Genomic DNA, 14,070 nt, shown 5'->3' with positions numbered 1-14,070 from the left:
CTTCCCGGGCCTACTCTGCCATCTATACTAGATAATTTGTAGAACGCTTTTATTCTACTCATGACTGCAAAGTGAAAAATCGTGTGAGTCGTTCGTTTACGATTCAAAAGAATACTTGGAATCATAGACTGAGATGTGTTGTGAATGAATCGTTACAAACGATATGTAATATCTGATTAAATCACTAGAAAAGAAGCTGGGTGGCCATCTCCAGTTTGGAACCCTTATAATATTATGAATAAACTTCCCATTTTTCGATACTATCGACAGTCACCAAAACTATCGATAGTATTGGAAACAATGACTATCGATAGTTTCATAGTTAAAGTCGATAGTATCGATAGTACTATCGACTATCACCCATCACTAATATGAAAGAAATGAATATATGAGTAAAATGAAAATGACAATATAAAATAAAAATGAATAAAGATAATGGACTCGAAATAAATTCAGAAAGAAAAAAACTTTTTTACTACGTGTTCACTCAATATTACACTCAAGAGTGTGATTTCAAAATTCGCTCAGTCCATTTGACCCTTTTTATGATTTATACATAAAATATGTTTTTTTGGCCCTCTATCATTATATTTTTAGCTTTTTTTCTTCCAAAACAACGCCAATTCTGTCTAAAAATTTGTGTTATTGTGCATGTCACTTGAAAACTCCCTCAGTCCGTAGACTGGTGGATTAAAAAACCTAGCCCAGTCCTTTCATAAAAATGGACTTAACGCGTTTTGGGAACAAACTCTATAATTATAATATAGGATAAACAAATATTAAATAAAGCATATATTAGCTACAAAACAAATACTTGAAACAAAATATAAATAAGCAAAAAATAATGTAGTCTATGAATAAATATCTAATTATACAATCGTCACAATCATCATCATCATTATCCATCTCATTTATGAAGAACTGCATCACCACTCATCAGATTTGTTCCGCTCTCACACTTGCGAAGATTATGAAGCAAGAGATGTTCACAAACTAAATTTCTCTGAATGAATTCATAATAACAGCACAAAATGAATAATAAATAAGTTTACTTAAGTGACAAAGCATTTACTTTAATAAAACACAAGTAAAAAAACAAGTATTCAATTATATAAACATATGAAAGAAAGAAAATACATGCGGGGCTCATTGGAAAAGTGGTACAAGTGACAGGGGTACAATTATTGGAAAACTGTGTGTATTATCGCCGCGCTCTCATGGTTAACATTGTGCAGGTCTTTGAGCGGCCTCGTGCATAACATTCGGCAGGTTTTTGAAATTTAATTGTATTATTGTTTTCAATTTCTTATGTCGCCGCTCCAATCACTCGCCTCAATTTCAATATTGCAACCAATAAGCTGTTTCCATTATTAAATGACACCTACTTGTCTAATGCACGTGGACTAAAACCGAGTTGCAATGTCTTGTGCTGAGGACGAACATTACGGTATGCGATTAAAAATTATTATTAAAGAGTTATTATTAAGAGTTAAGAATGTCAACGTACTCGTATATGAAATAATAATAATAATAATAATGATAATAATAATAATGATAATAATAATAATGATAATAATAATAATAATAATAGCCATTTAACAATATAACAAACTAGTGCTTATTCTTATCGTGGAAGTAGACGTGACAACGTGGCGCTTAGAGTGAAACCTACAGAGCAACAATCGATGGGCAAAATTATGTTTTAAAAGCACACCGCACGTTATTGTATGATGCCAACATGTTAAGCATGAGGTCGCGGCGAATAACTTTAAACGATGCCTGAAATATTTGTGTGCTTCTAAATAAAGCACGTTATGAACATTTCTACCCAACAAGTATTTGAAAGGTTTATGACAACATTATTTTACAGAAGTTTTTCTTCTTCTGTGTTTCCAACGAAGATACTATTTTTACACGTAAGGTTTCTCAGATTAAAAGTGGTACAAGTATATTTTAAATATTATTATTGAATAAAAATGACAGTACATTGAATATAAAATTGTAATATTACCCATTGCAGTGTAGTTTGTCTTCTTTTTCACTATCTAAAATAAATCCTTCATCAAAATTTTGGATTCTCTCTCTCTTGTACCATTTTTACACATAAGGTTGCTCACACAAAAAGTGGTACAAGAAATATTATTGTTAAATAAAAATAGGAAACAATATTCCAAGTGTTATCTTATGCTAACAGTGAAATCTAGTGGTTCTATTAGAGGTGAACACACGGGAAGGTAGGAACACCACAAGAAAGTAGAACGAGTCGTACAGGAAAAAGATATCGCAAAGGAATTGTTATCATGTTTTTATTCTAAAAGACAGATATCAGTTAGTGCACTTATTTCGATTTTTTCAAACCAATTCATACTATGCAAAGGAACCGTGAAGGAACCTATAACGATCTGTTTATCAGAATGGTCCATTGTAAAAACACTTTTGAAAAGGTCCTGACGAGCTTAATTGAATTAATATTGAATAGTAAATATATAGTGTAATTTAAAGAAACAGTGTTAGTATTCGTATCTCATTAATAAATAACGATACAAGGTTGTCTCCCCATCAGTATTATTACCCCCTTTCAGTTATACTGGGTACACAATTTGTATGAAATAATTTTTCATTTGGTGCTTGCGTACAAAGTTATTTTGTGGGCCAAGATAAATGGGACACTCTGTATAAAGGTATAAATACGGAACATGATGAAGAATATCCAACGAAAATGCATGCCAAAATTACTTTTGTCAAAAGATTAATGTATTCGACTTTCTTCTGAATGGAACACATCTTAAACCAACAATCCTTCTTCATTTTCACCACATATTATTATTATCGTTTTGTAACTTCTATGATGTTGCAAAAAATGATACACTTCCTCTTTTAGCGACATCCATTTAATGTATGTATATTTCTGAAAATGTATTTCCTGTCTTTTTTTTGTGAGCGTACTGCATTTATTTTCTCTTTACTTATTTCTCCGGAATATAATTTCGTTGTACAATATTGTACACTAACGACCTCTGTGGGGGAAGCAGGAAGCTTGCTTGACACAGGTCTCTTGTACTTCCTGTAATTTCGCATTCCATTCCGAGCAACAGTAGAACAAATAATAACAAATAATGCACAGCTTTTTAAAAATTCCTACAGATGGCAACTCAAGTCACCTGCACAGGTGAAAACAGCAGAATAACAACTATAAAACAACAGTTAATACTAATAACTACTCAGTACATAATTGCCGCATTCTGATGTAGAAAAGGAAGCGATTTGAGTAACAAATAAGTGACGAAAGCAATTGCCCCGATCATGTATAAATTAATAGTTGTACTATTTTATTTCATAAGTATTTTTAAATATAATTATACTTTTTATATAGTTGCATAAGTGAGCAATTTTAATTTTTAAAATTTTATTGGTCTGTCATATTTCTGTAAGCTACTTTAATTAAATACATCAATTATAGTAGTTTTTTAAATTTATTTGCATATAATCAATTGTTTAGCGGCCATCTTGAAGAAAGAACGTTATGTAAAGAGTAGTTATTGGCGAGTCTATTCAGCAGCAATTCAGGCAGTCGCTATGAAAAATTAAAGTATCACATTCAAACTATTTTTGAAACAGTATGAGAAACATCTGTAAATTTTCTGATGTATTAACTTACTCGGCCCCAAGTTCCATGTGGAACCGCCTGCCATTTTCCCTGGAAGAAAAACGATGCTCTTTCTGTATGTCTTCCTGTCCATGTGTGATTGTGTCATGAATTCATTATACAGTGTGTATTGAATAAAATGTTCATGAGAGCACAGAATCATAATATGAAAATGCAAGCATAGTGATAAAAAAAAAAGAGATAACTATTTTATGGATGCCATTATTCAAGAACCTGTGAAGATAATTTCAATATTTTCGTGCCAAAATATATAACATAAAAAGTGAAAATATGCAAATACTAAAATACATTATCTTATAATATTATTAAATATTTGTAAATAATACATTATATTTACTACTATGTAATGATTTTAACATTAAAATGTCATTTTAAATCCAGTATAAAACTAAAAGCAAGAAGTAATGCATACCAATAGCATAGCCACTCTTAATAATATCATAAATTTCTAAGAAGATACTAAAATACGAGGTAATAATTCTTAACTTTAGTACGACTTATAACTTTCTTCTCTGAAAGACAATGCACAAAATATTATTAAATTTATATCTTATCAATAGAATAACATTAACAATGTGTTTTGCATAATCTAAGATATAAATAGAAAGTGAAAATAATTTAACATTAATTAAAAATGTGTTATGTAGTAGTTAAGTTAAATATAAACATCTATAAAGATCAATTTGTAAAAGAACTCAGTTCTATAGTCTCATAGCCTGAGATCACTGCATGTTTAAATAGGGTGTACAAAAATGCCGTCCAATAACATCACTGTAGTATAGAGTATATTATATTGATTAATTTAAGTATAGGAAGCAACAAACCACAATCCATACTTTCAGAGATAACGCAAAGAATCTGTCGGTCAAATGGGGGCAAATTACCAAAACTATTGAAATCAATGAAAGAGATTTAATAATGATTTTTATTTCTATGATATATACGGTAATACAATATGGACAACAGGACTCTACATCAACAGATGCTCAAAATGCCCACCATCCATCTCAAGGCATCTCCTAGCTCAACGCGTATCACTCTGGGTTGCCCTCATCTCATTTGTAGCAACGACCACATGCAGGCGAGCGATAGGATCTTCCTCGTCCACCGGGACCACCCTCTACACCAGCTCCTTAAGGTGACTCCAAAGAAAGTAGTACAGCGGATTGAGATCTGGCAATCTCGGGGGCCAAGAAATAGGCCCTCCGCGACCTATCCATCGTCTTGGATATTGCCTATTCAACTACTGGCGAGACTCATTAGAGTAGTGGGGAGGTGTACCATCATGCTGAAACCACATGTTACATCATATCCCGTAAAGAGGTTAACCTCTATGTCGTGCGCCTCTAACAGCTAATTAAAATTTGTGTGCGACTCGGACGATCACCATCCATAAGATGCTAATCGAAAGTGTATCTGTAAGTGTAGGCCTACTGATCGTCTTTCCCCAGACTGTGTTGCACTTGAAGTGTTCGAGCAATCCGTCACGTGATGAAGACGTACAGTTTGGCAAGTTATTGTGACATGCATCTTATCCTGGGTAATAGTGTTAATCGCCTACTGCATGGGCGTCCAAAAGGATCGTCTGCGCCGAATCTCTTGCAAGACGCTACTTGCATAAGCTCATGACCTAGGGTGGGAGGGTTGAAGATGTGGGTAGCGACAGGTGTGTTAACTAGAACAGTGGCGGATTTATTGTACTCTAGGCATCATTGGGGAACTTCGTGTACTTTTACTCGATGCAAATCACAATTTGTTAATTAACACAAATAAAAATACAAATAAATATATAAACAAACTATAGACATTGAAACAATATGACAACTACTCGTAGTATAAACCATTAAATTCAAAACATTTTGAAAATAAACAATTTTTAGGAACTACAAGTCCCTTGTAAATTGAAATTAAATACATAATCATCATTACTCTGATGTAAAAATAAACCAATATATTTAAGTCTAAGTATAATAATGAATGAAATGCATTCTGCTGAAATTAGCCTTCTTCAGTTTCATATACAGTATTTGTTTCAACTATACTGCATTGAAATCCGGAGTTACATCACACACTGGTCCGTCATGCGGGTCCTACATCTTGACTTCGCGCTGTTCCGAATTTTGTTTATATTACGTATCACCACATCCATGACGTGCTGAAAATTCAAACTTTTCTCACAAAGACCTTCTTGATTAAGAATGCAATGTACTGTGTAGAAATCTGATACACCTCTTTCGTTAAGAAACACTTTTAGTCTGCCAATCATTAAACTTTTTCTCGGCAACAATGGAACGGGCTCCATCAGTTGCCATGGACACTAAGCTTTGACTACTGTAAATAATAATTATGTTTATGTACGCACGAGCAAAGGCCATTGAATATTTCTTCTCTAATGGTGTTACTTTTTAAAGGAATCAGGTCTAATAAATATTCCTCAACATTAATCTGTTTTTCAACACCGCGTATAAATACAGATAACTGAGCTGTACCTATCAAATCATTGCTTTCGTCACAAGCGAGAGAAAAATATACAAAGTTATGAATTGTGACATCAATCTGCCTAGATATGTCGTTAGATATTTCAATTCTTCGTGCAACAGTTTGTCGAGAAAGGAGTAAACTGCGAAAGTGTTGCAATTCGTTGGGGCACAAAATTTCTGCGACTTTAACCATGCATGTTTTTACAGATTCGCTTTCCTGAAATGATTTGAGAGATTTGGCTATCTCCCATGACACAGTTTAACTAACAAGTATTCTTTTTCTGTCATGTCAGGTGCAGGAACGTCAATATGCAGAGCATGATTATTTAACAGGTTGATTACTCAGTTCTTTTGCCCAATCTACTCCTGGAATAATGAGGGAATAATAATAATAATAATAATAATAATAATAATAATAACAATAATAATAATAAGCATAATGGTAATATAATATCCAATAACGCTAATATGATAATATTTATAATAATCAATAATACATTTCTACTCAGCATATTGCGAATGCCATGCAACATGCCGGAAATTATCTTGGAACATATAAGACATTGTATATTATCACCACCTTTTTTTTTTTTTTTTTTTTTTTTTTTTTTTTTTTTTTTTTTTTTGAAATAATTTATTTACTTCTGCATAGTAATATTAAGTAAAAACCACACAAACAGAAATAATAGGTTACATTGTAGTGTCAGGCACATATCCGCTGCCTTAGTCTTCTTCCTCCACGATCTCTTCTGGCTTCTGCTCGGGCTGCTGTTCTTCCTCAGTGTCGAAGCTGGCGTCCGGCGTCCAATGTGACCACTGCGTGATCTCCTCGTAGAAGGCGTCCCCCGGGCACTTGGTGCTGCTGGCGGCGCTCTGGCGGTGACCAATCAGCTTGTAGCCCTCCTTAAGCTTGTTGGTGCTCACGCCACACTGGATCAGGTCCTTCACCGCGTTCAGGGCCACTTCGTTCGGTAGGCGATTAGAGAAGTCCCTTATGACGCAGATGCCGACGCTGCGGCTGTTGTAGGTGGGTGCATGCGCCCCCATTGTGTCCCAGCCGCGTCCCTCGTAGATGTTGCCGTCTTCTCCCACCACGTAGTTGTAGCCTATGTCATTCCATCCTCGTTTGTCCATGTGGAAATCTTGATAATTACGCACCATCTTGGTGCACTCTTCCTGCGCGGTATAGTACTGTTTTTTTTTTTTTTTTTTTTTTTTTTTTTTTTTTTTTTAACTACCTATTAATAATACACTGAATCTTATATCTTAAATTTGGTTTTAAATGCTCATGATGTCCTCTTAAAAAGGTCAGAAGACCTTGCAGTGATGGAGTGGTACTTCTCATGCAATATTGAATATATCCCATCGTGAGCCATGTAGATGTATATGAATGTGCAGCTGAAGGTAATTCCATCTCTAGAAGGATGCGCAATATATCATTAGGATTATCAATCTGATGTATTCTCTGCAGATGTCGTCTCAGCCATGTCCACATTTGTATAACTTGAGCATTGCAATTGGTTAACCTATGTCTAACCGTATCTATTTGTCCACATCTCTTGCATAATGGAGACAGAACCATATTACACATGTACTTTTTATGTTCAGTAGGTACAATTTCATTAACTACTTCATAGGTAGTCACCTTCCATTCACTTGGGACGTTAGACCACTTAAAACATGTCCAAATACGTAACCAGTTTTTGTTTGGGAATTTTTGTTGTATGTATGGAATTTCATACAATGACTTATGAAGACAGTGATATATCTCTTTAGTGTTTATACGGGTTATATCAGAAGTAACAGTATTAGGAAGAGACTCCATCAACTTGATAGTTTTACGAAAGTGGCTACCTATTGTTCCGCGACAAGAAGTAGATGGCTGGAAGAAACGTCTCCAAAAAGCTATGTCTTGTGGATGACCAATACCATTTTTAGCTAATATTATAGTTTTCATTAACAGGGAGTGACATTTTATGCTTACAAATATTAGATTCAGGCCGCCTTCTGTAATTTTCCGTCTCAACTGCGGGCGTGCAACACGGAATGGGTATCCTCGCCAGACATAGTATCCGATTAACTGTTCAATTTTCTGAGATACCTTGTCCGGTATTGGTAATACTTGAGCAAGATACCACAATTTCGAGAGTGCAAACGTATTAACATGCCATACTTTCTGTAGTAAGTTTAGGTTCCTACTTAGGTGCTGTTGTAATGTCCCACGCAGTTTATTTAACGTAGACTGCCAATTATTCTCTATTATATCATCAAGTCTAGAAGAAAAATTTATTCCTAAGATGCGTACTTCAAAACGGACTGGTATGTGTGCAATTGACATTGCTGGGTTCCATTCACCAAGGGGTAATAGAGCTGATTTCTTATAATTAACTCTAGCATTTGTTGCGTTACAATAAAGTATTAGAATATCCACCAGGTTGCCAAGTTGACTTTCATTCCTACATATAACAGAAATATCATCAGCATAAGCTTGAACTGTTGGTATACCCAAAGGATTAGGCATGAGGGTCAAATGTCTATCAATCATCCGAAGTAATGGTTCCAAACAAAGTGTAAATAATATCATTGAAAGTGGACATCCTTGTCGAACTGATTTCTGTATCGGTATGGGTTTTGTAAAATATCCATTGATTTGTATACGAGAATGAGCATTTCTATATAATCTTTGGATGGAATCTGCAATTAGTCGAGGAAACCTAAATTGTTCAAGAACTGTGAACAGGTATTCTTGGCTAACCCTATCAAATGCTTTTTCCATGTCGATATTTAAAATAGCAACTTTCTGCATGGGCATTTCACTACTTTGGATGATAGTGTCTCTTATTGATATCAGATTATTGATTATAGTTCTTCCTGGCACTGAACAGGTTTGTCCGGGCGCTATAAGATGATCCATGCAAGGTCTGATTCTATTTGCTAATATTTTCATAAATAATTTGTAGTCAGTGTTGAGCAGAGTGATAGGTCGGTAATCTGTAATCATCTGCGGTTTCGGGATTTTAGGGATTAACACAATTATTCCTTCATTAAATCCGACACACTCAACAGAAGTTTTAAAAATTTCATTCATTACATTTAGTAGAGGTCGTTTAATATATGCCCAGCATTTTTTATAAAAATTGTAGTCTATACCATCTGGTCCAGGAGATGATTTGGAGCTAGCTGTCAGAATTGCTTCTTTCAATTCGGTTTCACTTATATCCTCTTCTAACCGCAGTTGATCGTCTGGAGTAATTGTATTTTGAATATTGTTCAATAAGATTTGCTGGTCGTCTGGTGAACAATTTTCTCTACAAAAGACGCTTGCAAAGTGTCTTTCGGCTTCTTTTAAACATTCTGTGGTTGAATTGGTCCTCTCATTATTTTTTAATAACAAACTGCTCATAACTTTCGTTTGTCCTCGTTTCTTTTCGCACGCAATGTGATATAATGCAGCTTTTTCTCCAGACATTATCGATTCTGTGTGACATCTAACAGTGGAACCCTTTAATATGTCTTCCTGCAGTTTACAAAGTCTTATTTTCACAGTATTCATGTGTTTAGTAACGTCTTTCCCTTCGCACTGTTGCTGATATAGATCATAAATTACGTTGTAATAGAACTGTAATTTGGATTTGCGATCTTTTGCTTTAATAATCCCTTGATTTCGAAAGAAAGATCTTATGGCTGGCTTATATATGTACATCCATTTTCTTAATTCAGTATGTTTCGATCTTTCTGCTCGAACACTCAACATCTCCCACCATGAAGAAAACTCGTTCATAACTTCGTCATCACATATCAATTTAGAATTGAGTTTCCAGTAACTCCTTCCAATTTGTGGAGCAGTATGAATTCTAGATAAAACCATCAATACACAATCGTGATCAGAGAAGGGTACAGTATGAACTTCTATCCGCCGTAAAAAGGTTTGCATTGTTCTATTAATATAAAATCGATCTATTCTTGATGATGAGTTGCCGTGATGAAAAGTGAATTGAACGTCATTTCCTCTTAACTTCTCCCATACATCAATTAAATGCAATTCCTTTGTGAGACGATCCAGTGCTAGAGACGGATTATATGTCCCTGTTTGGTCCTTACAATGTAGAACACAATTAAAATCGCCTCCAATGATCAATTTCTCATATCTCTGACGTAAGTAATAGGGTACATCGCGTGATATGAAATCTTCTCTTTCCTGTCGTCTGTTCGAACCGGAATGCAAGTACAGATTAATTAAAAGTGTGTTATCGCCCATTAATACAGTTGTAAGCCTCCCACTAGGGTGAATCTCACTCTGTTGTATTGTATATCCTGCACGATAGATTATGGCTGTACCTCTTTGATCCTCTCCTATATTGCACACCGAACTATATCTAGGACCTAAAAAACCAAAATTATCGATATTTACTTCTTGTAGGAATAAAATATCGATGTCATTATCATAAATAAATTCTCTTAATAAATGCTGTTTACCTTGACTTCGTAGACAATTAATATTCAAGGTTGCGATGTTTTCAATTGCAGTCATCAATAGTAAAATTAAAATGAAACAAAAATGATCATATTTCATCGTGCTGATGTTCTGCTGAATAATATTTCATGAGTATGTTATTCCCTGTATCGGACTTCAGTATCATTAGTGTATAAAAGAACGTCATCTCGGGAATCTCAGCTTCGTTAAATCTGGGACGTGTCCAAGGCGCTAGTATCACCTGTATTCGATATTTGTAGATCGTCTTGGGGAATGGATTTCTCGTCTGTGCTATCCTTCTTACCTCCTTCTTTAGTGCGTCCATATATGGCGTATGGGTGAGGACGTTGGGTGGTCTTCATTTTATTGCTTGTATGAGACGACAATAAGTTTTTTTTCCGGGGATGTAACACTAGGCCCCGAATCACGTCCTCTGAGGCGTGGGTCGCGTGGAAAGTCGTGTTGTGTTTGTTTCAGTTTCTTAGAAGGAGTACCTACAGATCGTTCCTCTTGGTTGTTGCATTCTGTGTTTGATGATAATTCTCCAGGTGTATGGAGTGGTTGTACTATAGTAGGAACTGAAGTTGTTTCCATGCATTCGTCAGTTTTAGCTTGTCTTGTGGTGGGCTCCTGCTCGATCTCAGTATCTTGTAGCTGGTCTAGTTCGCCTAGCGTAAGATGATCGGTTGTTGTTACTACTGATTTTGCCATCTCTGTCTCCGAGGATGTGTCGGTCTCTTCCTCTACAGTAGCTTCCATAGTCATATCCACATTTTGTTGTTTACTCTCGTCTATTATGGCTTCTCCCTCGGTCACCCGTGTTGGCTCCCGTACATTAGTTGTCCCTCCACGTACAACATCGCTTAACAAAAGCTTCCTCCCTGTAATGTTGACAGGCAGATTAAACTTTTTATTTGGACACTGTGATCGTAGATGTGATTCTTCGCCACATATATGACATAGCTGGGGTTGTCCCGGATAATGCAGGATAACAGCATAGCCGGCAATGACCAATTTGATCGGTATGTGTTTCTTGATCTCAATACGCACCGCTCGAACTCCATTACGTACGGGGTATTTGTATTGCGTACTCCAAACCTCGGAACGGACGTGTCTAACAGCTCCGTATGGTGAAAGGGACTGAACTACTGTTTTATCGTCTATTTCTGGAGGTAAGTTAAATAGTCGGACTGTAACTGTGTTGACATCTGCACGCTGTAGGGCCACTTTAACTATTGTTCCGTTATCATATTGAAAGTTAACTGGATCTGTATATTTATTCAACAATCTATCATAATGAACAGCTGATACCAGTTTTATATATACTGACCTTTCCAGTGTGTTAAGCTGAATCATATCAATTTGGTCTTCTGTGATGTGTAACGTTCCATCTATCCAATTATGGATTTCTAATGCCGACGGTCTCTGCGCTTCAGTTGTAAACACTATTTTCACTGTATTTTTCCTTTGAATGTTAGCCATTGGTCTTGCACTTTATACTTAGGAAATATAAGAATAGAAAAATATATAGAGTATATATTAAACGAAAGACACTACCGTATATGTCGGTTGTATATCCTATTAGTCTAAATTAAGTATAACTTTGTAAACAAACTCACTACACTGCACTGCTCAAGCGATGTGTTCACTACCAGCTCTACAGAGCAACTACCTTCAAAGCAAACAAACTCTAGTTCCCACTCTACATTACATTTGGAGGTCGAAGGCTTGGACAGAGACATTCGTAAACCACCTTATACATCCAGTACGCCCGCCACTGTCTTGTTTACTGTATCAAGCACATGCTATGGCAGTCAGGGTGCCTTACGGGGAAGGAGGGAAAATGAAGGGGATTACATTGCAGGTTGCATAGTGACTACACAATGATTCGCGAATCACCTTTTGGACATCTCTGGAACTACTGTATATGTGGCCGAAGCACTCTACAGGGGAAGATATCCTGCACGCCGTCATCCTAGTCGCCATGTGTTTGAGCCCCCTCCATTGTATTGACTTTACTCACAAATTACAGCGTGTTCACAATATCTGCCTTCGTTTCGATGTGACATTAGAAAATTCGATCATGTAACATTGTCAATAGAACTGTTTGGAATCCAATTAAAGAAAGAAGACTCTTCAACTCCTTCTTTTAAATAGTAATTTAAAATCATCCACACATCAACACTCTCTTGCCTAGCATCTCCTTTTGTTTACCATTCACTAGTCTCCATTTTAGAGTCGTGTATAACAGGTTACGAAAGATAGAAAAGACATATTGCTATGAACGCCTGGCGCTATAGACAGTATGAGAAGCTCTTGCGTCTCGCGGAGTAGTACAATGTTTGCTTTAACGAATGTCCGAGTCTCACTCGGGTGGACGGCTCTGGATCATGAAAGACAGATAATATTGAGCCATCCAGGAGTTCCAAGAATCGTTACAAGAACGCGATTATCATCGTGTATCTTTTAATTGATATTTCATTCATTCATTCATTCATTCATTCATTCATTCATTCATTCATTCATTCATTCATTCAGCAATCTAAGTAATGCAACAGCACGCACCATGAAGCTACAATCATTAGAATTAAGAGTGCTTTTATTTTTGTTAATAACTTTTTATCTTCCTAGAAACGATTTATTAGAGAAATAATAATAAATCCATTTAAAGTAATTAAAAGACACAGGCTATATTAACAACTACTCTTTTAGAGGTAGCCTATGCATGAACGTTACAATAGTAAGATTGTAGGCCTACATATTTGCTCTTCTATTTTTAAGTAATTGTAATTTATTTTATTCTTGTATTTGTTTACATGTCAGATTTTATCTATGCATTACGTGTATTTCCTTTGTTGTTACCAGTGTCTATTAGTTGATTTATATATTAGTTATGGAGATAAAAGTACCAAAGTGTCCAATCGATTATAATCCTATTTCAAGCTAACTTACTTACTTATGGCTTTTAAGGAACCCGCGGGTTCATTGCCGCCCTCACATAAGCTCTCCATCGGTTCCTATCCTGTGTAAGATTAATCCAGTCTCTATCATCATATCCCACTTCCCTCAAATCCATTTCAATATTATCCTTCCATCTACGTCTCGGCCTCCCCAAAGGTCTTCTATCCCTTCGGTCTCCCAACTAACACTCTATATCCATTTTCGGATTCGCCCATACGAGCTACATGCCTTGCCCACCTCAAACGTCTGCATTTAATGTTCCTAATTATGTCAGGTGAAGAATACAATGCGTGCAATTCTGCGTTGTGTAACTTTCTCCATTCTCCTATAACTTTACCCCTCTTAGCTCCAAATATTTTCCTAAGAATTTGAAGCTAACACTTTTTTTTTTTAATTAGGAAAAGTAAATTTCCTTCAATGACTCCATTTCTGTAGTTACAAAATGTCACCAGAGTTCCTGTATGATGAAATGCGCTTGGTATTCTGTC

General features: G+C 35.7%; 2 protein-coding genes across 4 annotated transcripts in view; both read right to left on the bottom strand.

The window, feature by feature from the left end:
• Window positions 1-14,070, bottom strand: part of LOC138709261 (protein eva-1) — a 765,208-nt gene that overhangs the window by 190,567 nt on the left and 560,571 nt on the right. The window lies entirely within an intron of this gene.
• LOC138709262 (peptidoglycan-recognition protein SC2-like) lies at window positions 6,800-7,326 on the bottom strand. Its single transcript, XM_069839918.1, has one exon. The coding sequence runs from the start codon at window positions 7,306-7,308 to the stop codon at window positions 6,871-6,873; it is 438 nt and encodes a 145-aa protein (XP_069696019.1). The 5' UTR covers window positions 7,309-7,326; the 3' UTR covers window positions 6,800-6,870.

The sequence above is a fragment of the Periplaneta americana genome, chromosome 11 (assembly GCF_040183065.1).
Source record: "Periplaneta americana isolate PAMFEO1 chromosome 11, P.americana_PAMFEO1_priV1, whole genome shotgun sequence".
NCBI classification, from domain to species: domain Eukaryota; kingdom Metazoa; phylum Arthropoda; class Insecta; order Blattodea; family Blattidae; genus Periplaneta; species Periplaneta americana.
The sequence above is the reverse complement of the archived record's forward strand: the minus strand, read 5'-3'. Positions and strand labels throughout refer to the sequence as shown.

Coding starts and splice junctions, on each gene's coding strand:
- LOC138709262 (XM_069839918.1), bottom strand. CDS start 7,308: ATGGTGCGTAATTATCAAGATTTCCACATGGACAAACGAGGATGGAAT.